This window comes from Myxocyprinus asiaticus, chromosome 23 (genome assembly GCF_019703515.2).
Source record: "Myxocyprinus asiaticus isolate MX2 ecotype Aquarium Trade chromosome 23, UBuf_Myxa_2, whole genome shotgun sequence".
In the NCBI taxonomy this organism is placed as follows: domain Eukaryota; kingdom Metazoa; phylum Chordata; class Actinopteri; order Cypriniformes; family Catostomidae; genus Myxocyprinus; species Myxocyprinus asiaticus.
Genome location: NC_059366.1, coordinates 40,564,379 through 40,591,690, shown reverse-complemented (window position 1 = coordinate 40,591,690; position 27,312 = coordinate 40,564,379). Strand labels below are relative to the sequence as shown.

Below are 27,312 nucleotides of genomic sequence, written 5' to 3'. Positions count from 1 at the left end.
AATCTAAAGAAGGTCTGAAAGACCAGGATGATTTAAGGAGGCTTTAACTTTGGCCCTTTAAAGCTGCTGGGGTTCATGAACTCTAAAGGGCTAAAACTCAGGACATTGTTCTCCCTCGGCACTTTATAAAAAAATTCAACAGGCCTGAGAGTAAGTTGAAGACCTTCAAAGTCTTTCTGTCTATAACAAACTCACACACGTCCACTTTCACTTCAGTAGACACAGTTGTGACAAATTGTCCAGTGCTTGTGGCACAGCTGAGGGTTACAGTAACAAGCCATCAGCAGTGGCGATTGCTTTAACACTAAATGAGAAGTACAGCTTCCCCTAATGTTTCATATGTTGTAAAATTTAATAAATCAATGTTTTTTGTTTAAGTAACCCAATGCGCTTTCTCTACATGAATATGTCCATAAAAACCAGTGGACGCATGGCCCATATACTGTATAATATAATATAATATAATATAATATAATATAATGGGGCTGTCAATCGATTAAAATTTTTTTATCAAATGAACTACGTGATGTGGTGATTAATTAATTGAATGAATCACATAACAATATTTTACATTTACATTAAGATTTAGTCATTTAGAAGATGCTTTTATCCAAAGTGACTTACAAATGAGGAACATAGCAGGTGATTTGCCATCCAAAGTTCAACAATACTGCAGTATCGCACAGCCAAGTTCAAGTGGCTGGAGTAGTATAAAAGCTAGCGTAGAAGAAAGTGCCACACAAGTTTTTTTTTCTTCCATTATTAAATAGTAAGCAAAAGTAAATAGTAAATGATTTAACATGTTCATTTAGTGCAATTATTTATACACAAAAGTACGTGTAATGGAATTTACATACCGGGTCGGAGGCATGATTAAGTGCTAATTTATAAACACGTTATTTTTTTTAATTGATTTTTTCTGTATAATTAATCGCACTAAATTAACCTGTTAAATCGACATCCCTAAATATAATATAATATAATATAATATAATATAATAATATACAACAGTTAGTTCCGGTCCTCGAATCTGATTAGACGAGAGATGTTCCATGAGTACTGATGGTCTCACACCATCAGCACTCGGGCGCTTCACTTGTGTATCACTCCGCTTGTGTTTGTGCCGTTCTAAACTAAAGTGTAAGAGCAGTGCATATGTGTTAAGAGCTACTGTATATGTGTCTGTTTACAAGTAATTTTTTTTTTTTTTTTTTTTTTTACATTACATATGTTAGCCAGCAGGTGGTGGCAAAAGATCATTTTTGTGTGTGATATGAGCCAGTTGATGAATTGAAGTGAATCTGCATCAGTCACTGTTTACATACAACAGCTCTACGTGACCGCTTGTATTACTACTATACTACTAAAGCTAGGAAATAGCTTTAAATGGCTTTAAACGAACAACTTCAGCATTACGGCTCATCACAGCTGAGAGACACAACAGGCTGATTAATTACACAACTCAAGGCGCTTACCTCTTACCTCATTTTCCACACTGGAGAGGACATGCTTTTTGAAATGGTGGAGGACATTGCGGTTCCTATAGTGAAAGACTTCTGTGCACCGGCTACCGTGAAATAGGGAGAAATACCCCCGATTGGACGGCTATTTTTCCACTGAGAAAGCTGATCTTCAGAAAGCTGACAGCCTCTCTACTTGGGAGTGGCAACAGGTGATGGCACACGCCCCATCTCTCTCTCTCTCTCACACACACACACACACACACACACACACACACACACACACATACATCCTTGTTTATCCATATATAACTAGTTAGAAACAGCACAAGCTGTGATACTATTTCTGAAGTAGGAATGTAACGGTTTCAAGGTTTCACAATATACCTCGATTTTAAAATGGACAGTTATCATACCGTTGAAATCTTCTCATTGACGGTATTGCATGAAGATAAAGACAGATTTTTTCAGAACTTTTCTAAAATCCAAATCAGTTTAATTAAGACAGAATCTGTGACATTTACACAGCATCATATAAACTTGGCTAGATAAAATAAATCTTTAAATTGCGCCTTCCTCATGTTGTATTTGACTGTCACTCAGCTTTAAAGGTGACATGCAGGTGTCACGAGCGCTGCGCATCATGAGCACATCAGAAGTCCAGCATGAGCGGAGCGCAGCATGCAGACATGTCCGAGCCTGAACCATTATTTCCGCCGCCACGGAAGTTTAAGTCCGCTGTCTGGGATTACTTGGCTATGTGAAAGACCCACGAGGCACCATCAGTGTTGATGGTTACCCAGTCTGTAAAGTTTGCCACATAAAAGTATCGGCTCAGGCAGGAAACACTTCAAACCTTAAACACCATCTCCGAGAGCACCATCCCATGGAATTTGCGGAGATGAATGTAAGTGGATGGTGTACACAGGATAAGAAATTATAGCCCATTTCATAAAAACACCAGATTCAATGTAGTTTTACATGATTTGTAAAGGCTAAAGTTATGTTTATGCTTTCTGTCACATTCACAAATGCAGCAAACGGATTTAAGACCTCATTCAACTTTTCAATGTGCCAACTGTTTGTTCTTTTGCCTAAGTGCAGCGCAACAGTAGGCCAATGTGTTTGATAATACTAATAATTGTTTTATTTGTAAAACATAGTACTAAATAGTGTTTTACAAAATGCATGACTTTTGGTGTTCAGGAAATTGACATTGACAATATGCATGCAAGAAATTGACAGTGAAACTGTGGCAGAAATTGTCAGTATTGGACAAAATGCCAATAAATAAACTGCACATGAATAATATATTTTCAGTAGGGATTGTAGAATTGAACTAAATCACAAATGCAACAAATTACTGAATGCATGCAAATGCATATTTTAAGTGTTAACCTGGGCAATAATCATTACAAATGATTACAATTCAATTTCATAAATCATAAAATAACAATAACAAAATATTTTTAGTTATAATCATCTGACTACTGTACATGCTGCAAAAAAAAATTGTTATTAATGTTTACCTGATTTTTTTCTTTTTCTTTTTTTTACCTTGTCGGATTAAGAGAGTGTCCTGATGTTCAAGATCAAAAGTTAAAGGATGAAAGTTGAAGAAATCCAAAATAAATTTCAAGAATTGGTTATAACAGAAATATTTATCTGTGTGTTTATCAGAAATAGCCTATTTCATAACCAAATATTGAACACATTTTAATATTATCAATGCACCTAAATACTGTAAAACCGTAATACCGTGGTAATTTTTGTGACAGTTATCATACCGTGAAAATGTCATACCGTTACACCCCTATTCTGAAGTGACATTTTTGAATTACTAACGAAGGCTTGGATGCATCATTTGTTTTGAACCAGCAACGGCAGATTCTGACCTGTTGCGTAAGAAAGTAGTTCCATGCACAAATGCGTTTTTATGATCGTACTCAGTTTTACTTGTTCACTGAACTGTTGTATATAAGCAATATCACACTCGCAATCGTGCTATATGGCCCTAAATCAGCACTGCTGTGATTACCTACGGCAATCGGCCTGTGGCCGAATCACAGCAGTGCTGATGTAGGACCATATCACACTCTTGCTTGTGTGATATTGCTTAAATATAATATAATATAATATAATATAATATAATATAATATAATATTCAGGTTGGCCAAGTTTTGCAAAATCAACAGTGTAACAATTAGGCCAACACTGGACTTTAAAAACTAAAGTTGACCAAATAGATACATATTTTTATGTATTTGGAAATATTAAACTAGTGTCACTCTAAATTTTAATATTTTCTTTACAGGAAATTGCATACCCTTTTGTATTTTTCCAAGATAAAATGAATAAATGACTATTTAATATTTGTCATTATTTTTTTATTTCACGCCAAATGAAAGCAGAAGATGATTTTTGTATGATAACAATGAGATAATGACATTCCAGGTCAAGTCGCAGGATTAGAGAAGAAGTTATAGACCTAAGGAATAGAGGAGTAATTTGGCAGTAAATAATATTATCAACAGCTCTGTCATCACACCTCTGAGGGAAAGAATGAGAGACTACAGGAGACTACAGTGATCTCTACTCTCTAGATCATTAACACACATCACCCTGCAATTAAAAACTCATTTATCTTAATTACTCAACTAATGGGACGAGTCCCTGCAGACACACACACATACTCCCCCAAAGGACACACACAATGACATACACACACACGAAATTACTGTATGTGTCAAAACACAACCCCACTCACAGAGAAGCCTGAACACACACAGCCTGTCTCTCTGCACTACACACACTTCTGTTCTGATGCGACATACTGTTATCGCTCTATGAGATATGTCATTACGTATTCGCCAAAGAATTTACCACTAAATCTCTGAGATAGCTAATGACATTTTGGGTCACTGTGTGTGTGTGTGCTTGTGTGTTTAAAGGCAGTTTTAAAAGTGTGCTTCTGTATTGTACAATAAAATAATTCTCTTTCTAAATCAGAGGAGTTTTAAAATGTTTATTTTGATGGATTACCTCTATTACATTTCTGGGGGGGTTTTCAGAAAGTTTTATACTTCAGAAAGCTGTTCCAGATACACTTAAAGTTGAATAACAGTACTCTCTGCACAGCTGTAGCTTATCTATGGCATCTTCTGCACTGAATGAAAAAAAAGCCAAAGAATTTTTGAGAATTGAGACCGAGGCAAGAAACGTAATTTGCGCAAGTACATGACCACAGATGCAAGTGCTTGGCCAAAGTATTGCCAACATATGGTCCACCTATACAAACATAAAGTTCGTTTTTGTGTTACTGTGGCGGTAACAATTCTTAGTACTTAAGGGGGCTGATAGAGTACCCTTCAAAAATCTGTGCCATTAAACTGGATATGTTATTCAGGAAAGTGCTATAAATATATAGACCTTAACTTACTTGCTCAGCAATATCCTCTTCAAACTGTTGAAAGAGAAAACTTACTGTAGCAGCTCTGTCCGCTATAGTGGCAATGTTAAGAATGCAATGCATTTTGTTATGAGTAGTGGTCTGACAAAATTTAGAACGCAAGTACTCAGAACAGAGCTTGCATAGTTAGAAGCATCTGCACTCACGTACTTGCATAGAGTATGTTTCGGCCTTAAATTTAACAAAGATTTGCATTGTGCAGTGTTGCCTACAATGCTGACTTCATGAAATCAAATGTAGTCTTTTGTGGCTTTTAGGTCCATCTTTTATCTTTGAGGTCATCTTCTTCGTAGTATACTCCTAAAAGTTGACAAAATCAACACTTAGCAGATATACAGTATGCATTTATAAATTCTCTTCCAGGAAAACTGACGAAAAATGTTGATGACTCATCCTGCACTTAGTGGTGTATAAAAATTGTTGATCCAAATAAAATGCTCTCTAGAATGAGAATGTTGCTCCCCCTAACATAACATGAAGAACCAAATAATAGCTGTGATCTAGCCTATTGGCTATTAACAAAAAAGGGACAAGCACTTCAACATGTCCAGCCCAATAGGAAATATATCTCAGTGCAGGAATGAAAACTGCTCGTCAAGTCATTCCATGAGGTCTTTAACCTGACCAGAGAATCCTGGAGAGAGCAACATCTTTTTCCTCTCCATCTTTCCTTCCCATTTTCCCTTTCTTCTTTGATTGACCCCTTTAGATTTACACACAATGACTGTAAGTGAATTCTAATAGAGCAATTACCATTATGAATGATAACTGGTGAATAGCTCTTATGATTACTGAGTTTGGAATCAGGTGTGGGTAATAGCAGTGCTCCACCAGCCTGCGAGATTGTTTAACCTACATCAGGGATCGCTGTCCTATTGATTAGACCATTAGACTAGAAATGCTTTGAGAAAATTGAGACAATTCTCTTTTCATACGAAACCATTGCATTAATGTGCCGCAATTTAATACCAAAGCAATCAGATTTCTCCAGAATTTTAATTTGTCCAATTCATAGATCTCCTCCAAAAACTCAGAATAACGTACATTTCGGGTGTTATTCAGAGGGTTTCTCAAACATAATACCTCTCTGAAATTTAAGAAGCCTCTGGAACAATCACCCAAAGCTAGAGTGCAGACACTCCTGTGTGAACTTCTGTGACATGCTAAAACACTCCCTTGATCTGCATGTTGGCAGACCACAGAATGAACGAATAAACCAGTGCTGATTCTACACTGGTATTTTAGAGCTCCTTGTTCTACACTAGGGCTGGGTTTTGCCAGCCACCTCATGATACGATACGTATCACGATACGTATGACACCATATAAAATTATTACGTTCCTTATCATGCTCTCATTTGTATTCCAATAAATACTGGTATATTTCATTTATGTCCATTTTGCTTACAAATGAAAGAAATTCTCTCTCACTTAATGTTTTTTATCAGTAGGTTTTCATCACTTTGGTCACATTTTAGCTTTTAAAAATATACTAATTTCATGTATTCCACCAATAAATATGATGTCAAAGTTCCACCAATAAATATGTTTTTTTTTGTGTATGTGTGTACAGGTTTCACTATTTGTGAGTGCCACATTTTTTATTTTATTTTTGTGGATTTTCTGCCCTTTTTGCCCCAATTTGGCACGCCAATTCCCAATGTGCTCTAGGTCCTTGTGGTGGTGTAGTGACTCATCTCATTCCAGGTGGTGGAGGACAAATCTCAGTTGCCTCTGCGTCTGAGACTGTCAATCTGCACATCTAATCATGTGGCTTGTTGAGTGCATTACCACAGAGACCTAGTGTGTGTGGAGGCTTCACTCCATTCTCTGTGGCATCCACACACAACTCATCACGCACCCCACCAAGAGCGAGAACCACATTATAGTGACCATGAGGAGGTTAACCCAATGTGACTCTATCCACCCTAGCAATCGGGCCAATTGGTTGCTTAGGAAGCCTGAATGGAGTCACTCCCTGGATTTGAACTAGCGACTCCAGGTGTGGTAGTCAGCGTCTTTACTCGCTGAGCTACCCAGGCCCCCTGTGAGTGCCACATTTTTGAAAATGTCCTCACTAATAGTGAAACTTGTTGAAAACCCACTACTAAGGACCTCACTAGTAAAAAAAAAAAAAAAAAATGCCCATAAATAGGACAAATCATGTTTAGTTTTAAATCTACTTAAGTTCACAGGTTTCTGTGAGGGTAAGGTTTAGGGGTAAGGTTATGAGATAGAAAATATCATCAGCCTGCTATGAAATCAATGGAAGTCTATGAGATGTCCTCACTTATACAGTGACACAAACTTGTGTGTGTGTGTGTGTGTGTGTGTGTGTGTGTGTGTGTGTGTGTTTATTGTTTAGATGCCTAATTTGTCCTGTTTACAAGTATTTACATCAATATGTAGAACGCGTGATAAAACCCGGTACTGTCTCTTTAAGGACAGGGATGTCCACATGAATAGAGTCGAATGTCCGATTAGAATTAAACAATTATTATTATTTATTTTTTATCAACATCTAACTGTAAAGACCAAAGAGGGAATTATAAGAGACATTGTCAATGACAACTGATTAAGTGGATCTCATCTTTGGACACACATTACAAGGCAAACCAAACTTTACTCTCAACACACAGTGAAAGGATGCTGAACTCGGTGCTGAACTTGTGAGTGAAATCTGAAATATTATCAGGCAGTCGCTAATTACAAACATTTTAAGTCACGTAAGCGAGTGATATACGCTCATTGTAAAGTGCTGGACAAAGATTGGTTTTGGGATTTTAAGCATCAGTATCGATATAATCAAATGAAGATTGCGGATAGTTGGAAAATCAATATTTTTGCACAACCCTAAAGTTAAACGCTTGAGAGAGGACCAGCTTGTCCGCGAGAGAAATGGGCTCAGTTTCGCGATATATCAGTATTTTATATTACTGGCACTGCCCTGTTCTACACAGTCACACAAGGAAACATCTCTCTAGCAACCCTCTTTTCCTGTGGACTACCTAAACATTCCTATTATGAACAAGGAATATTCAACAGCAGCCTTCTGAAAGCCCATCTTTGATGTATTAAAATACATCTTGTCCTCTTGTCATCTCTCTTTCTCTCTCTGTTTTCGCTCGTATCCATTTTTCTCTCTGTTTTTTTTTTTTTTCTTTTGTGAGAATCAATTTTAATACTGGATAAACTTCTCAGCCCTGTCCAAAGCATGAGAAAGAGAGTAGCTCACACAATACACATATGTACGGTATATACAGTATAATCCTTAGCCCAAAAAAGAATTTGGATACTTAAGTCACACTTAAAGGTGGCTTGATATTTCGCTATATAATGCAAAGACATTCGTACATTATTAAGTGTGGCTTTAATGTCCAAATACATTTCGGTATACATATACAGCACAAAAAACACCCATTCAACACATACATAGACACATACATTCACTGAAGTTTCTCAACAGTCCATCTTATACTGTATTTAAAACATATCACAGAAAAAACATTGTGTAATGCTTTCTCTCTCTCTCTCAAGTGCTCTATAGGTCTCTTTCTCCATTCGCTCCATTCTGCTCCTCTCTTTCCTACAGTATGTCTGCTTCATGCTGATAGCAATGAAAGTGATCTACGGGGGAAGCCAGACACACAAGCGCACATAAGAGCCACACTGTGTGTGTGTGTGTGTGTGTGTGTGTTTGTGTGTATTTGTGTGTGTGTGTGTCTCCGTGCACTGTGGGAAGGTCTATCCTGCTGTTAAGCGCATGTATGGACCCAACCAACAAAGGGTTTCAGACACACATACACACTTTATCCCACATCCTTAGAGACATATGGCATAGAGTTTGTGTATGTGTGTATTGAAACATTTAGACTACTGTCCTTCAGACTGGCTGAATTGGATTACGTACACTAAACATTACAATTACAGATTGGAGTGGTGGTGGCGTAGTGGGCTAAAGCACATAACTGGTAATCAGAAGGTTGCTGGTTCAATCCCCACAGCCATCACCATTGTGTCCTTGAGCAAGGCACTTAACTCTAGGTTGCTCCAGGGGGATTGTCCCTGTAATAAGTGCACTGTAAGTCGCTTTGGATAAAAGCGTCTGCCAAATGCATAAATGTAAATTACAAAAGAAGCACAAATATTGATAAATTCACAGCACTGATTTGTTTGACTTTCTGTTGTGTTGATTAGCTTCTCTCATAGCACTCATGATCGCACAACGGACCTCAAGATTTTCACTCCAAAATGATTTACATTTCGCATTGTTTCTCAATAAAGAACTTGAAATATGACAAACGAGTAGCATAGACCAGGGGTTTCCAAAGTGTGGGGCGCACCACTGATGTGGCCAGCTGCGCACAGTTGTTAACGTATGTGAGGTATGTGGAAAAACATGGATATTCAAGAAGAGTTTCTACTCAGTAGTCCTTTGCCCGCATACACACACACACACACACACGTTGGTGTGGCTATCCTAATGAGGACTCTCCATGGACATAATGATTTTTATACTATACAAACTATATAGATTCTATACCCTAACCCTACCCCTAAACCTAACCCTCACAAAAAACTTTCTGCATTTTTACATTTCAAAATTATAATTTTTTTAAAGTATGTTTAATAATCGATTTGAATTAAGGGGACACTAGAAATGTCCTCATAAACCACATTTATAGCATAATACTCTTGTGTGGAAAGGAGGAGGGCGGGGCCGGGCCGTGATGACACACGCCCGGCCCCTAATCAGGCTAATCAAGCCCACGAGAGGGATAAAGGTGGCCGAAGGCAGCAGTTCAGGAGAGAGAGAGCTACAGGCAGCTGCCCTGTATGCGTTTGTGTTTATGTTTGTGTCTTTATGTTTAATTAAATATTACTTTGATGCTTCGTCCGGTTCTCGCCTCCTGCTTTCCCTTTTACCTGGTTACATTGGTGCCGAAACCCAGAAGGAGGAGGGATGCGCCGTAGTAGAGTCCTCGCCATTACCATCCACCCCAAAGGAGCAGCCGCGGCCATCCGCCAGGGCATTGAGGAGCCCGGCCGCCTGAAAGCGGAGGAATGACTGGCAACCGTGAGGGGAGGAGGGGCTCTCTACCGACCACCTGCAGCGGTCGGGCCGCTGCCAGGGGCGGAGGAGACCCCTACCATCCACCAAAACGTGGTGGGCGTTCCGTCTGCCAATGGCCAGAGGACTGCCTCTGATCCACCCGGGGAGGAGCGGCTGTCATCCACTAGAGGGTGGAGGAGTGACCGAGCACCAGGCTATGGCATATCAGAAAACCGACGAGTAAGTTTTTTTTTTCTCTCTCTCCTCTCTCTCTCCCGCTGTCGCTCCATGTTGGCCTTTCCCTCTCTCTTTTTTTTGGATGTTTTTTCATCGTGTACGTTGTGTCACAAGGGAGGCCCACTGTCTGTGACTTTGAAAACCCCTGGCATAGACTACTAATACGGTCCTTTTGGGTCCTTTTTGCTTTGAAGTAAGGCATTATTCACTGCCATTGTAATAAAAAGATGGACCGGAATATTTCATTAAAACATCTCCTTTTTTTGTTCTGCATAGGAAAGTAAGTCATATGGGTTGAGACATGAGGATAAGTAAATTATGACAGAATTTTCATTTTCTTTTAATATTTTTTTTTACTTGTCCATTGGTACTTCAGAGAAACACTTCAACTGTACATAAAAAAAAAATTAGCATGTAAAATATGCAAAGTTTTGTGCATGTGGCCCCGGTCTGGTAACATAAAGCTCACAGGTTTGATCTCACGTAGCCCTGTAGAGCTACTGTGACTATGGTTATGTGGTGCAGTCAGGGTTTTGTGTGGTATTTGTGTCATAATAAATGTACAGATGTGGCTAGGCCTGTTGCAATTATTACATAATCACCTGATCGTGATTATTTGACATAACACCTTCATTGATTACAATCTTATATTGCCATCCAAATAAGAGAATATTACTCGAATAATGAAATAAAAACATAAACGTCATAAAATTGCTTTCTTTCTGGTGTAGTAGTGCTGTGAGCACTTTAGACGACATAAAGGTTTTATAATTAATTCGTAGACAAAATTACATAATTGTGACAACGCTAGATGTGACTGACCTGATATGATAGTGTATCCGATTCCACGTGGCCGACCAAAGTCCTGATCGATTGCCCTGATCTTACGCACTTCATAACCCTGCAGACACACAGACCACAAACATTTAATGAAAGAAAAAGGGAAAGGGGAATTGAGAGAGAAACACATAATCAAACATTAAATCATGATGCAAACATCAAAACAAAAATCATGATAAATATGCTGATAAACAGTGACATGTATTCATACACACACACACACACATCACAAACACATTGCTCAGGGTTCCCAGTTCCACACTTTTTGACCAATTAATGATTTTTCCATGGCTTTTTCTAGTCACTCATGATTACGGGATAAAGGTTTTTAAAAATTATTTTATTGAGATCACACTCACAACAACAATTTCTAACCGATTTAACATTTTAAAGCTGAGAAGAACAACAAAAAACAAAAAAATCTATGTTCAGTATAAAAATCTCCCTAACTTTTCCATGACTTTAAGATTTTATTAATTTACACGACTTTCCCATGCCTTGAAATCACAATTTTCAAATTGTCTGAAATATGCAGGTTTACTATGACCCTATGCTTCCATAAAACATGAAAGAAAACCTTGGTGACTAACTAAACAATAACCATATTCTCTTGGTTCTTTCTTTACTGAATGAAAATATATCTATATCTTTTCACTAACTCTCACTACGGCTGGGCGATATGGCTACACAAATTATATCTCAATATTTTTCAGCCTATTGATGATATTCAATTGGCATTCATTCGGTTGGATTGCTAATTATGTATTTGCTCTGAAATTGCTGAAAAGTTGTTGTTTTTTTGTTTGTTTTTTAATGAGAGGAAACATCACTTCATCCAGACAGCTATTGTAGCCAAGTAGATTCAATATTTTTAAAGGCATAAAATAAAAATATAAAAAAATATATATATTATCTATATTTTTTTTTTAACACAAGAGAGGATGAGATTGATATGCACATTTATATTTATATTCAATTTACAATGTAGCTTAAATCATTATTTACCTACCATTATTATTCTATAAAATGTTATTATTATTTATGATTATTATTTACAATTAGTTATTGTAATTATTATAATATAATACTGAATTATCAATATTATTTTGAGGATTAGATTTGTTTTATACAACAGTTATATATTTCTGTCCTATTTTCTTCAACTTCACCTGGAGCTTTTATTTTGACACTGAAAGTGTTGTGTCTATTTGACAGTTTACCATGTTCAGCATCTGGTGAAACGCTGTCAACTTCTCATTTTCTGTTATACTGTGCAGCATTTGTAGGTTTGTATAATACCTCGTAGCAGCTACTAATGTTTGGAATTGCATGAATGCTTGAACCTGCAGTATTTGATTTCACATTGCACGTGAACTTCTCTGAGAGACCTGAAGACATGATTGCAGTTCATATCGCTGTTTTGATGTTATTTTGATTAATTGTGCAGCTCTGAAGGATTATGATTTTAGTCTACTGATACCCGCTTTATGAAAGTTAGTATCCAAATATAAAGCTAATTCATACCATTGCAATATTCGCGATATTGCTTAATTTCCAAATAAAAAGCTCATTAAAACCATTGCGTCATTTGCAATATTGCTTAATTTTATATCATCACTGTGACAAAGAGGAGGGCGGGCCCGGGCCATGACTACGCATGCCCGGCCTCCAATCAGGCTAATCAGGGGGATAAGTGCAAGAGATGCGGCAGTTCGAGAGAGAGAGCTACAGGCAGCTGCCCTGTATGCATTTATTTTTGTGTGTCTTTTTGTTTAAATTCAATAATATTTTGATGGTTCAGCCGGTTACTGCCCCCTCCGTTCCTAAACTTAACGTTGTTACATTGGTGCCGAAGCCCGGGAAGGAGGAGGGATGCGCCGTCGTAGAGTCCTTGACACTACCATCCACCCCAAAGGAGTAGCTGCGGACATCCGCCGGGGGACGGAGGAGTTGCTACCGGCCGCCTGGACGTGGAGGAACGGCCGCCGTCTGCGAGGGGAGGAGGGGCTCACTGCCCGCCACCTGGAGCGGTGGGGCCTCTGCCAGGGCGGAGGAGTTCCCTACCGGCCGCCGAAATGCGGAGGGGAGTTCTGTCCACCAGGGGTTGGAGGACTGGCTCCGGTCTGCCTGGGGAGGAGTGGCTGTTGTCCGCCAGAGGGTGGAGGTGTGATCAAGGACCAGGCGACAGCCAAGGTAAGTAAGTTTTTCCTCTCTCTCCTCTCTCTCTCTCACTGTCGCTCCATGTTGGCCTTTCCCTCTCCTCTTTTTGTTGTTTTGTTTTTCCCTCTCATTGTCTCCCTCCCAGGTCACAGAAGGTGGGGAAGACCTGCCGGCAGGCGGGAAGGAGGGGATGTACAACATGCCGGGGGTTCCCCGGCCTGAGGCAAAGGAGGGAGGAGTGTGACAAGGAGGAGGGCGGGCCGGGCTGTGACTACACACGCCCGGACCCCAATCTGGCTAATCAGCTGAGGAGAGGGATAAGTGCAACGAGATGCGGCAGTTCAAGAGAGAGCTACAGGCACCTGCCCTGTATGCGTTTATGTTTGTGTGTCTTTTTGTTTAAATTATATATTATTTTGACGGTTCAGCTGGTTCCCACCTCCTCCTTTCCCAACCTTAACCTTGTTAAAGTCACCAAAAATGAAAATTCTGTCATTATTTACACACCCTTGTGTCCTTCCAAACCCACATGTATTTTTTTTCATCACGGAACAAAAAAAAGAAGTAATTTTGAAGAATTTCTCTGCAGCTCTTTTCCTTACAATGACATACCATTCCTTTTTTCAAATACAAAGCTATTGTATGGCTTCGAAAGACTTGGAATTTAGAGGTTTATGGACTATAAACTGCCGAATGGAAAAGAGCTAACAAATATTCTTCAAATATTCTCCTTTAGAGCTCCATAGAAGAAGAAAAAAAACAGCATACAGGTTTGGAACAACATGAGGTTGAGCAAATAATAACAGAATTTTCATTTTGGGTGAACTATTCCTATAAAAACTTGAAAGACCACATGTGTTCTTCGTGCATATTTCTCAAATGTTTATTATTTTCAAACTGTTCAGTCCATTAAAGCTAAAATTGTTCAAAATAGTCAGAAAAAGAGACATGAGGGACCTGGCGAACAATGCCGTTACAGGGACATCAGCTTCAAGAACAAATAAATGAAATGAGACATGAAAAAACATAAATGGTGAAATACACAGAAATGAGAATTAGAAGACTGTTTGATCATGAATAAGAAATGGTAAAGTTGCTAAAAGAGAACAGATAGAGAGAAAGTGACTGTCATTGATCCAGCTTATAGTGTCTGAGAGCTTTGCTTCATTTGGGCCAACACTCCACGGCTATTACAGCACACAATCAATTACAGCACGTTTACAGACAGAAGTGGAGGGAGAAATGGATGACAAAAGTAAGGAGTGAGCGACTGAACAGGGGATGAATTGTGGCTGAAGTAATTTGCGTGCTATTCTCCACACAAGTGGAATGTTCAATCATGCACATGCCTCTCTTTCTCTCTCTCTCTCTCTCTCTCTCTCGCTGCTGTCCTCTCTTCCTTAAACATGCCCCCTGCACCTCTTCATTCACGCCTCTGTCCTTCCTCCATCCCTCTGTCTCTTCTCTTCCACAATTTCAGATCAAGCGCTTGACAGCCAAATTGTGTTTGCCCCTAAAAAGCCTTTAACTGTCACCCTGACAAAAAATCAAAACAAAAAACGGCAACGACAACGGTGCACAGACTCCCAACTTTCCCAGCAAACATCTGGTTTTTATAATCGTTTTAGCCTTTGTCAAACTTTTTTTTTTTCTGTTTGGCAGGTTCGACTTTCTACTATATGAACATGTACCACATAGAGTGTACAATTGTGCATGCTGTGTACGGTGTGTGCACTGTAAACCATGATGCTGCTTTTTAGCTGCACGCATTCATTTCCAAAACTGTTGACGTTTTTATCGAGTGTACCAACATATAAAATGTTAAAAGGGATTTTTCACCCAACAACTACATTTCTGTCATCATTTACTCACTCTCATGTTGTTGCAGGACATTTCGAGTTCCTTGGGCCAATAATGACAACAAAAACTTTTTTTTAATGGACCCAATTGTATTTATAATAAGCTTCTACCAAACAGATGAGATGTCCATTAATGTAAAGCATGTTTCAGCATTCTGAATTGATGTCAATCATTAATATAGAAATAAAAGTTTTTTTTTTTTTATTTGCTTGTGATTTGCTTTACTTTGGAAGTCTTTTTGTGGGAGATATCAGACTTGTTCACCTACAGTTGCCCTCATCTGTATTATGATGCAACAGCATAAAATATTTTTTGTCTAAAAAAATATAAGCATATCAAATAGGATTAGTAAAAAAGACAATCTCCTAAGAACACAATTAAATTTGCTCATTTGTGTCTTACCTTACAAAACATGGTCTGTAAACTGTAGTTTTTGCCAAAATGCCATTGACTAATATCATTTTTACTGGGAATAAAACAATGGAAACTTGCTATTAGTGACCACTGTCATCATAACTATGTTTGTGTGATATGTTAATTATGATGTATAAAAAATAAATAAAAAATAAATACATAAATAAATGAATTAAAACTTTTATTTCAGTGTTAAGTATGGAGTGCCACAGGGATCAGTTTTAGGGCCTCTGCTTTTCTCCTTATATATGCTTGCCCTGGGATATATTATCAGGAATCATGGAATAAGTTTCTACTGTTATGCCAATGAACCCCAACTTTATATTTCTTCGAAACCCAACAAAATTTCACAATTCTCAAAATTAGCAGAGTGTATCAATGAAATCAAAGACTGGATGGCCAGAAATGTAATTCTACTCAATTCCGACAAAACAGAGGTATTAATTATTGGACCAAAAACCTCTAAAATTAAGCCGTTGAAATATACTTTGTATCTTGATGGGTGTACTGTTACGTCGTCTTCAACAGCAAAAAATTAGGTGTTATATTTGATACCAATCTATCCTTTGAAAATCACATTTCCAACGTTTGTAGAACAGCATTCTTTCACCTTAGAAATATTGCTAAGTTATGACACATGCTCTCTGTTGCTGATGCCGAAAAACTAATTAATGTGTTCATGACATCAAGACTAGATTATTGTAATGCATTACTGGGAGGATGTCCAGCAAGTTCAGTAAATAACTTTAATTGGTCAAAATGCAGCAGCCAGAGTGCAGACTAGAACCAAAAAATATGATCATATTAGCCCCATTTTATCGTCGTTACATTGGCTAACTGTTACATTTCGTATTAATTAAAACATTTTTTTAACTACGTACAACGCTTTGAATGGTCTAGCTCTGTAGTACTTAAGTGACCTTCTATCATGCTATATTTCATCACATTCATTACGATCACAAAATTCTGGCCTGTTAATAGTTCCTAGAATATCAAAATCTACAAAAGGAGGTAGATCCTTTTCCTATTTGGCTCCTAAACTGGAATAGTCTCCCTAACACTGTTCAGGATGCAGACACACTCACTGAATTAAAGTCTAGACTAAAGACCCATCTATTTAGCCAGGCATACACCTAATTTATCCTTCAACCCACAATTAGGCTGCTTTAGTTAGGTCTGAACAAGAAACATTTATCATGATCTATAACTCTGCAATAAATTGAATGGCATCTACGCTAATATTATTCTATTTGTATCCCTGTCTCAACCTCGGGATTCATATCCCGAGGTCACCAGAACCGGCCAGATCCAGCTCCGTTCCTGCTTGGTGTCAGACTCCACTGCTACGTGTCTCTGAGTGATGATGACTAAATGCAGCCGGTGCCAGCCAGACATCACTTCAGTCTATTACGATGGACTTCCGAGGATGAACTGATGCAACTCCAACCATAAGACATGGGATACTTCATATGCCACTGCCTGAACCTTGGACTTAGAATAGACCTCACTGAAATGACCGGCTGGTTGAACTGCGATGCACCTCACTAATCTCTGCCTACATCACCTTGGTCTAATGATGGACTACACTCTTGAAATGGAATACATAGACTATCAATTAACTGCCAACAAAAGTCTTCATCAGCCAACTAACAAAGTACAATGCATCTATATAAACTTCTGCAGTTAATCAAGGATGAACTTCAAGACATTAGTCATTAATCTTAAAGTTTGTCTTTGTTTAAACACTGGCCCTTAATACTTACTTAGTTTACTCAGTTTAAACCATGACTTGCACTGCACATATATAACTAATATTGGCATTATATTCATATTGGTTAGCCAGAGGGGAACTGTGAGCACAGTGAGCCTGGTTTCTCCCAAGGTTATTTTTCTCCATTAACCAACATCTTATGGAGTTTTGTGTTCCTTGCCACAGTCGACTTTGGCTTGCTCACTGGGGTTCTAAATAAAATTATTACTTAATTATTTATTTTTATACCAAATTTACAATCATATTTAATCAAACTACACAATTATGACTCTAACACTTTATAGATATTACAGTTACATTTTCTGTTAATGCATGATTTTCTGTAAAGCTGCTTTAAAATGATGCGTGTTGTGAAATTGCTATACAAATAAATATGATGAATTAAATCTTTGATTTTTCTAAGCTTTTTCACATTTTCAATTAAAAAAACAATGCTAAATTGAAAGGGCACTTTTATCATATATTAATGTTATTTTATTTATTTATTTTCATTCATCAAACTTTATTTTTTAGTATGTAGTTGACTTGATCTGTCTACTATCCAAGTAGATGCCTCAATCAGGTTGTGCTGAGTATTGTTTTTTTTTTTTTTTACAGGATATCATAACTCAAAATGTACCAAATGGTTGAGCTGCATGTTAAAGTTTTAATTAAAAAATCATATGAGTTTGGAGCAACAACAGTGATGCTCGGGTGAACTATCCGTTGTTGACTCTTTGTTGGCTCCATGAGTAACAGGGCCCACTGAAGTTGTGTTCCTGTAGGTCAACTAAATGTCAATATCATGGGTTCAATTCCCAGGAAAGACACATACCTGAGTCTTCAACTTTACACTTAATGAAAACATTATACTTATGTCAGGGACTGAAAACGTTCGAAGGGACAAAAACAAAAAACAAAAACTAAATAAATTATTTGCAGAACGTAACCAAAAACAGGCAATTCCCTTATCTTGAACTTGTTTTTCCAGACCAGTTCCATTTTTTTCTTGAGATATCTGGTAACACTGCAACTGGTATATCACGCACCGTAGCACAGTCATAAAAATAAAAAAATTATAAAATAATGTTATTAACCATTCTTTAATTTTGTTAACCGGATTTCGACTGGAAAGAAGGCAGTGGAAGGTCGGAACTGGAATGAATATATACGGTTTCTGCTCAGAATGAACTGAAATTAAAAACATTTAGTTTTTAGTCAACATTTATGTTATATAAATAAGTGTGTATTCTAAGTTTTTAGATGTCACCCTAACTGAAATTAATTCATTTAAAAAATATGAGAAAAACATAGAACAATATGTTCTGTCTAGAACGCAAAAAACGCAAACAAATGGTGTGATACAAAAATTGTTTTAGTATTGTTATACTAAACATAAGCTCTCTTGGAACAAAGCTTGTCCAATCAGATTAGAGGACCAGAACAAATAGTTGAATATATTTTTGTTAGTAGTTTGAAGTGTAGCTAACTATTTTTTCAAAAGAGTTGCACAACTGTAATTCCCTATCTGTCACTCACTCGACGTTGTGTCGATGTAGTGACACTAGGGGTCACTCTTGGGAGCCCCAAACACCTCTGATCTTTGAGAAAAGGGCAATGGGAATTGGCAAGTGGAATTTGCATGCCACTCCCCCGGACATACGGGTATAAAAGGAGCTGGCTCGCAACCACTCATTCAGATTTTCTCTTCGGAGCCAAGTGGTTGTGTTTCAGCTAGCTGAATTCCTCCGCCGAACCATTCACCTCTGCAAAGCTGTTGGATTTACGGCACATTACAGCGGCTTCTCCCCTTCTTGCACCGGTGGTGTGCAGAGAACGCCCCTGGGCGCTTCAGCAGACTAAAAGAGTATATTCTTCCTCTGAAAGAGTATATTTTCCTTCTAAAAGAGTGGCACTGACGGAGAGCGTCTTTTTAAAGATGCCTTTCCGTTTGTGTATAATTCTTAGTTGCGGTCATTACCTCTCCGCTTCCGATGGCCATGATCGCTGTCTTATGTGCTTGGGCACTGCCCACGCGGAGACGGCGTTCGTGGACGGGTCATGTTCTCACTGAGAAAGCATGACCATGGTAACGTTGCGGTTGCGGCTTTCCTTCCTCAGAGGGAAAGCCACCCCAGTGGTTCCCCGCCACGGTCCTTCTACCTATGGGTTTGAGGACGTGTCGGTTATCACTGGGAGCGATTTGGGGTTTCCAATGGGAGTTCCACCAGGTACCCCCCACGGACCTGCCATTCCCCAGCGCGCTCGTTCGCCCCACTGGGATGAGACTGCTGGCTCGTCTCAGGGCGAGTTCGTGATCTCATTCGGTGCTCACGAAGTGGATGGGCTCACGGTCACAGAGAGCAGGGTCGTCCAGTCTGATGCCAAGGACTTGACTGGGCTCCCACCCTTGGGTGCGGTCGCCCAGTTGCAGGCTGAGGCGGAGCTGGCGGCCATGCTTGCCTGGGCGGCAGCGAGCGTCGGGCTGGAGTGGAACCCCCCACTCCCCCCTGAACCCTCACGGCTCAATGATTGGTTCCTGGGCTCAGAGCGCCGCTCGTGGCCGCACCCCGCCCCGGTTCCTTTCTTCCTGGAGGTGCATGATGAGCTCACGAGATTGTGGTGGGCACCTTTCACTGCCCGGACCCGATTTATGGGCTCCTCCGCTCTCACTACCCTCGATGGTGGGGCTGCCAGGGGGTACTCGGTAATTCCCCAGGTGGATAAGGCAGTTGCGGTGCACTTGTGCCCACAAAACACCACCACCTGGCGGAGCCGTCCGAGACTCCCATCCAGGGCCTGTAGGTTTACGTCGTCACGGCGACTAAGGCCTACGGTGCCGCTGTACAGGCCACCTCCGCTCTGCACACCATGGCTCTCCTGCAATGCACCAAGCCAAGGCACTGAGAGAACTGCACGAGGGTAGTTCTGACACGGGATTGATGCAGGAGCTGCGCTCGGTGACTGATCTCGCCCTCTGGGCAATGAAGGACATGGCACGGTCTCTCGGGCAGGCGATGTCAACCCTGGTGGTCCAGGAGCTCCACCTTTGGCTCAACCTGGTCGAGATGAAGGAGGCAGACAAGCTACGATTCCTTGGCGCCCCCATCTCCCAGGTTGGCCTAATCGGCGACACCGTTGAGGACTTTGCCCAGCAGTTCTCGACGGTTAATAAGCAGATGAAAGCATCCTGCCACGGCACGGATCAAGATCCCGCTCCCCATCTGCTCGTCACCAAGGGCATCCCCCTGCAGCAGCAAACACCGGCTCCACCGCAGTCTGCCCCAGGAGGCCGGCTCCGGCGTGGAGCCACCTGCAGGAAGCAGACGCCACCCATCTCACGGCCCGCCGCTAAGAACCTGAGGAATGCTTCAAAGTGCCCCTGAGATGGGTGACCCAGGGACAAGGAGACCCGCTGCACTGGAGGTGGTGAACATACCACTCCATCCCCTGGTGGAGGGCCGGGAGGAGAATCTTTTGTTTCCTTTTCTGTTGATTTTGCCACATGCCCTTTATGGCAGGCATGGCACCCCAGAGGTAGGTGTGCCCAGCTGTAGCACAAACACACCCACACCAGGACGGTTTTCATGGACTACGGGGAAGACTTCCCTCCTCCCCCCTCCCTGACCGGTCCTATGGTGGGTATCCAGAGCCAGGAAGTGCTTCGATGTCCCCAGACTCAGCACGGCCACAGGTTCGGGGCTCGATGCCCCTCAACGTGGCACCTCAGGCTCCGCACCACCGCGAGGCCCCACCTGCCGGTATGTCCGACGTGATTGTCCCCTTGGTCCCCCTTGCCCGGAGTTTGGAGGCGTGGCTTGCACTCTCCAACCCGTCGCAATGGCTGACCCGGACCGTCCAACTCATCTATGCGATCCAGTTCGCTAGGCGTCCACCCAGGTTCAACGGCATCCGCTTCCCTGGATGCAGAGATCACGACCCTTCTGCAGAATTACGCGATAGGGCCTGTCCCTCCAGTCAAGATGAAGAAGGGTCTTGGATCTTGGACCTGAAGTAATTTCAGAGGCTCCTGGGGCATATGGTGTCCTCAGCGGCGGTTACGCCGCTCGGGTTGATGCATATGAGACGGCTTCAGCACTGGCTTCAAACTCAAGTCCCGAGATGGGCATGGTGCCACAGGGCAGTCGATTGGGTCAAGCACAGGTAGACCTGTTCGCTTCCCGGGAATCCTCCCACTGCCCGCTCTGGTATGCCCTGACCGAGGCTCCCCTCGGCACAGATGCGCTGGCACACAGCTGGCCCCGGGGGCTACGCAAGTATTGTTCCCCCAGTGAGCCTACTTGCACAGATGATCAGGGAGGACGAGGAGCAGGTCATCCTAGTAGCACCTTACTGGCCCACCCAGACTCCTTGCGACTGCACTCACCTCCATCAAGAGGGTAGGGGACCTGCAGGCGTTCTCTGTCAGCGACACGTGCCTGGAGTTCGGTCCGGAATTCTCTCACGTGATCCTGAGACCACGGCCGGGCTATGTGCCCAAGGTTCCCACAACCCTGTTTAGGGATCAAGTAGTGAACCTGCAAGCGCTGCCCCAGGAGGAGGCAGACCCAGCCTTGTCGTTGCTGTGTCTGGTGCGTGCTTTACACATCTATTTGGATCGCACGCAGAGCTTTAGATGCTCTGAGCAGCTCTTTGTCTGCTTTGGAGGACAGCGGAAAGGGAGCACTGTCTCCAAACAGAGGATCGCCCACTGGGTCATTAATGCCATCACTTTGGCATACTACGCCCAGAACGTGCCGCCCTTTTTTAAGCTTCAAAGTGAGTCACTATAAACTGCCACTGTACTGAAATCAGAGAACGAAACATCCTTTAAAAATCCCAATTTTTGTTCCACAGACAAAAGTAAGTCATATGGAGTTGGAACAACTTTAGGGTGAGTAAATGATGAGAGAATTTTCCTTTTCAAGAGAACTATTATTTAAACTACTGTAAATTATGAGTAGCTTGAAATCTGGCAGCTTCTCCACCACTATTATGCATAATATGGATGCACCTCAGGTAGAGCGAGAGATGGAAATGCAGGGAGGGTAAATGGAGCTTTGTTTTGACATGACCCATGACAGCACAGCGTGTTTGATATCTGTTTGCGTGTAAATGCCAACAGCCTTGAGAAAGGTCCACACCCACTCAGTCACTTAGCCCGAGGCCCGTCGACTGAGCTGACACACACTCCGTCTGTGTACGAGTGTGTGAGGGAAGATAAGGTTTAAGTGCTCAGCATGTGGCTAAGTGTACACGTCAACATTCTTTTACATGAACATGCCAGTGTGACATGTGCCGTTATTGAGGGCATATGTGTTTGGAGTGTCTAATTCTAATCACAAAGGCCTGTTGTCTTTTTGAAGAGTACTTCCATTGCTTCTCAGTTTGTGTCCAGGAAGATTATACAGGAAACACTTCAGTACATAAGAAATTAAATGCCAAAATCAATCATGTCCACTGAGAGCTTGATGCTGACCGGCTGATTTAGACAGGACAACCTGACTGAAGTCATCGCTTTCTCTCTCTCGCTGTCAATTTATTCCTGAACTGCTCTGAGATAACTGATAGATCTGTGCCACCACACTTCAGTTTTGACACACTAAAAAGTTAATGTACGTGCAAATGGACAAGAGTGAGAAAAGAGGAGGAAGAGAGCCTACAGATCTGGGGAGTAACTAATGCATATGGACAGGTTTTTGTGAGAAACAACCCTGAATTTAAGTAATTTCTCAGTAAAAATTCAGTGAAAGTCGCACATGAATTTTTATAGCTCTTAATATCTCAAACTCCTATCATAAAGCTCATGAACATGCAACAGACGTCAAGATTTTCACTGAAAAATGACATAAATTTCGGGCTGTATCTCTCCAAAACCATATCGTATGCCTTTAGAAGATTTGGAATGTGACACATGAGTCGCATGGACTACACTTATGATACTTTTGAGTCTTTATTAAGCTTTAAAGAGAGTCAGTATCCACTGCCATTGTATTGAAGAGACAGACTAGAAAGCACATTAAAACATCTCTTTTGTCAACTCTCATAAGGAAGAAAGTCATATGGGTTTGGAAGGACATGAGGGTGAGTAAATTATTACAGAATTTCCATTTTTGGGTGAAATATCCCTCTAAAGCTACAGTTTAAGCACACTATACTGTATACTACAGAAAACCATAGTGGATAATTAAGTAGACACCATTTTTCCCACACAGACAAAAACAAATGCTTGGAAATAAACAGACATATATGCACACGGCCTTTGCCAGTGTATTTGACACATTGAGTAAACTGGCACAGGAATGAATGTCTGGTGGTGAATCATATCTTTAAATCTTGGTCTGAATGTCCTTTTCATGGGCTCTCACTCAGAACAGGTCAGAGTATAAATCTAACACTGCAATTACATGAATATTCCAGCGAGATTTCACAGGTATAATGGCTGCTTCTCTCATAATGATTGTCTAATTAGTGAACAAATAAATTTTTCAGCCAAACTGTCTCTCTCTATCTGTCTCTCCCTCTCATTTGCTGAGGACTGTATGTTTTATACAAACCTTTATTTTATTTTCCTTATACATTCCTGCTTTTGGACTATTGATGTGTCTGAAAACCAATCAAATGTCCCAAAATGCTATGATGTATTTAGGTAGGCAGCTCACTGGTTTTGAGATAGAGCCACTATATCTGGATGAATCACACAAAACCTGTCAAGAACATGTACGGGTCATTTCTCAGCCCAAAATCAAAAGAGGATATAAATTGTACTTCACTTAGAGAAAATGATAATGAGAAAACTGAAGGACCTATAACATTTTTTGGCATTTATTTATTTTTAAGTATTTTATATAGATCACTTTCATGAAATGTAACAATTTCAGAAATAGAAAAATGTATGGTCTTAAAAAAGGCTTCATTTTCTATATGCAAAATTATTTTTCTTTTGATTTTGGGGTGTAATGTGAATGACATGTTTTTATTAAATTCACCTATTAAATATTACACAAGTGCAGAACCACATTTATATGTATGAGTGTGTGCATGCGTGCGTGCGTGTGTATACTATATACTGACTGGTGGTGCGTCCTCCATTATATTAGTGCTGTACGGGAGGTTGGTGAAGATGGGGTCCATGTCTTGAACATCAGTGATGGTAAATGCCAAATTAGCCAGACTGGAGAGAGGGCGACGTTTATCCTGGTCCTGTAAGAAATACACAAACACACAAATATTACTTTCTCCATGCAAATGTTGCCACCACAATGCTAGAGTGCTGTGAGTGGTTGTCATGGCCTTGGTATGAGGTTGCTAAGGTGTTCTGAATGGTTGCTAGGGCATTGCTAGGGTTTTCTGGGTGATTGCAAGGTGGTTACTTATAAGCCAAAGTTAAAAAGATCCCCCAAATCTCTATGATATTCCGGTCCCTACAAATGGGTTGAGTTCGTACTTAAATCTTAATATAAATCATCTGCCTGGTAAAACTCAAAATAGCACCTCTTCCACAATTTAAGGTGTTGCCATAGACTGTTTGTCAGTTTGCCAGTAATAAATGTACATAATATATCTAGAGCTCTATTGTTTGTGTGTGTTTTCTAACCGTGGCATTAACAGTGATCTGATAGGCAGCTGTGGTCTCATAGTCCAGTGCTCTGGTCACAGTAACTGTTCCTCTGGCCCCGTCGATGGCAAAGAACGGAGAGAGAGGCTGGAAGGAGAACAGCACACTGCCGCCCGTGCCCTGATCTGGGTCTGTGGCGTTCACCATAAACACTGACGTTCCCACTGGAGTGTTCTGTACACAAACACACACAGAGACATAATGAAACACATCATTCATTAATTCAAAAAGCAAGAAAGAAAGCAAGAGGAAAATTGCATGAGGAGCACTTTGTAATGCTGTGGTTCAGCATACAGTATTTCAGATGAGTGACAGCTCTTGTCTTTGTCATTTTACCTGTGAGTAAATTACACACATCAGAGATGATCACTGAGACATGATGCTGCCAGTCAGCACCACAGCACACACGTGCCATAAAACTCCCTCAGAACATAAACAGAGCTCAGGGCTAAACAGCCAGAGGAGCATTTTCAGACTCTCCCTACGTTTTAACCCTAAGCCTAACGCTAATCATTACAAAAAATATTTTTACTTTACCTATAGGTACATCTGCAAGTTATCAATTCAGGTGAATTATACGAAAACATGTCCCGCATACATTTAAAAATGATATTATATTTTGCTTAGAAAAACTGAAGCCTTTTTTTATGTACTTATTTTTATTAAAATATTATTGTAATGGCAGCACACCCCATTACTGCAATGTGCTCGTACATTGTAATGTGCATTATTCTCAATGTTTATTACTATAAAATTTTCATTACTGTATTACTGTAATTAAAACAAAATACTGTACTACTATGATGTTACTGTACAATATAAATAAATACTTAAAATAAATAAATTTTTGTCATTACAGTAATGAGAAGGAGATCCTTTGTGTATTATGGTAATGAAACTTTGGGGGCAATAATATGCTAACTTGTCATGAAAATGATGTAATAATGCAAAAAAAAAAAAAATCTTCATAGTCTTGAAAATGGCTTCAGAATTTATTTTGGGGGGATCAAATATAACCCAAACATGTTCTTGACAGGTTTGGTGAGATTTTGCTGGTTATGTTATATGATTACATATATTATAGATACTGTATATCTTTAAATCATTGATATACGTATTTACACATCATATACAACCTAAACCAATAACACTATAAGGGAATGACAAGTGCATTTGAACTCATGTTACTCCTGTTTAAGTCTCAACTAACTATGAATAGTCAGCTGCATTACTCATTCTTATGATCAGGCTCAGACAGAATCTGCAGACTTTTCCGCACATTATGCGCTGATTTTCAGGGAAAAATCTGTGGAATTTTGAGAAAGGGACCATGTGTTACATGTAGTGAGAATACTACACTTTCATTGGTAGCTGAAAGCATCATAAAATTAGCCAAAATATTTAATAAACAAGCATGCGAGGGGTAGGGAATGAGTAGAACAAATATGAATGATAGATTTTCTATGATGTGACAGGATGTCTGCGTGCAGATTTGTTTGGGCCTGCTTATAATATGGTAAATACAGTACATGTATACATAAACTGCTCTACTAGTTACTCTAGTTACTGCACTACTCCCAGAATCCTGAGGCAAAAGAAGCAGAGAAGAAAAGAGTGAGAAAGAGAGACACACATCCTCTTCCACAAGAGTAAACCAGATCTTTCCTGAGAGGAAGAAGTTCAGCAAGCGCTCACTCTTTATCTCTTTCAGTAAAACAGCAGATATCCATCCTTTGAAAAAAAAAGGATTAGAAAAGATTCAGATAAACTACTGGAGAGGAAGAAAGCATGAGAGGTATAAGAAGGGAAAGATAAAAGAAAAAGAGAAAAGAGGATTAGAAAAAGAAGAATGGTAAGAAGGAATGAAGGAAGACGTGGACAGTGAATTCTAACTTTTGCTCTTGGCTTGCCTTGGTAACACTCTCTCACATTCATACTGTTCAGCTGCCCTGAGCTCCACCATGCTAAAGTTCAAACTCCTTCAAAATAGACCATTTTAGACAAGAGCGCTGACATTTCGGAAACAGGAACACTTGCTTAGTCGTTCAAATTAATTTTGGTCATAAAGTTACAGCAAATAAATACTTATGTGTTTTACAAGATTTCTGAGCGATGTTTTCTCAGAAAAATTGGTAAGTCAGTGACATTTCTAATAAAAGTTTTAATAACGACAATGTAGTGATTCCATCACAACTCAAAGTTTTTTTTATTCACACTTGGTTTAATTGCTTGGTCTGAACCAGAGTTTGATTACACCCCCTCCCCCAGCAGGGTTCTTTTTAAATTATATGATTTGGCTCTGAACTGTGTTACATTTGCATCATCAATGTGAGTACCACCATGAGTACTAGCATCAGCTGTTTACTGTATCTAGGTATCTCAGGAGGTGAAGACAACAACTTCACTGTTAAAGTCATGTTTTGTGTGTGCTTCAGATACACTGCAAGATATT

At 40.1% G+C, this 27,312-nt stretch overlaps 1 protein-coding gene across 1 annotated transcript in view; it reads right to left on the bottom strand.

Moving 5' to 3' along the window:
• The window catches only part of LOC127413678 (cadherin-23-like), a 315,190-nt gene that overhangs the window by 179,504 nt on the left and 108,374 nt on the right, over positions 1-27,312 (bottom strand). The window contains exons 6-8 of the mRNA XM_051650995.1: positions 24,840-25,034; positions 24,317-24,445; positions 11,041-11,119 (exon numbers count right to left, since the gene is read on the bottom strand). Of these exons, the coding sequence (XP_051506955.1) occupies positions 11,041-11,119; positions 24,317-24,445; positions 24,840-25,034 (403 nt within the window). The remainder of the gene's footprint in view (positions 1-11,040; positions 11,120-24,316; positions 24,446-24,839; positions 25,035-27,312) is intronic.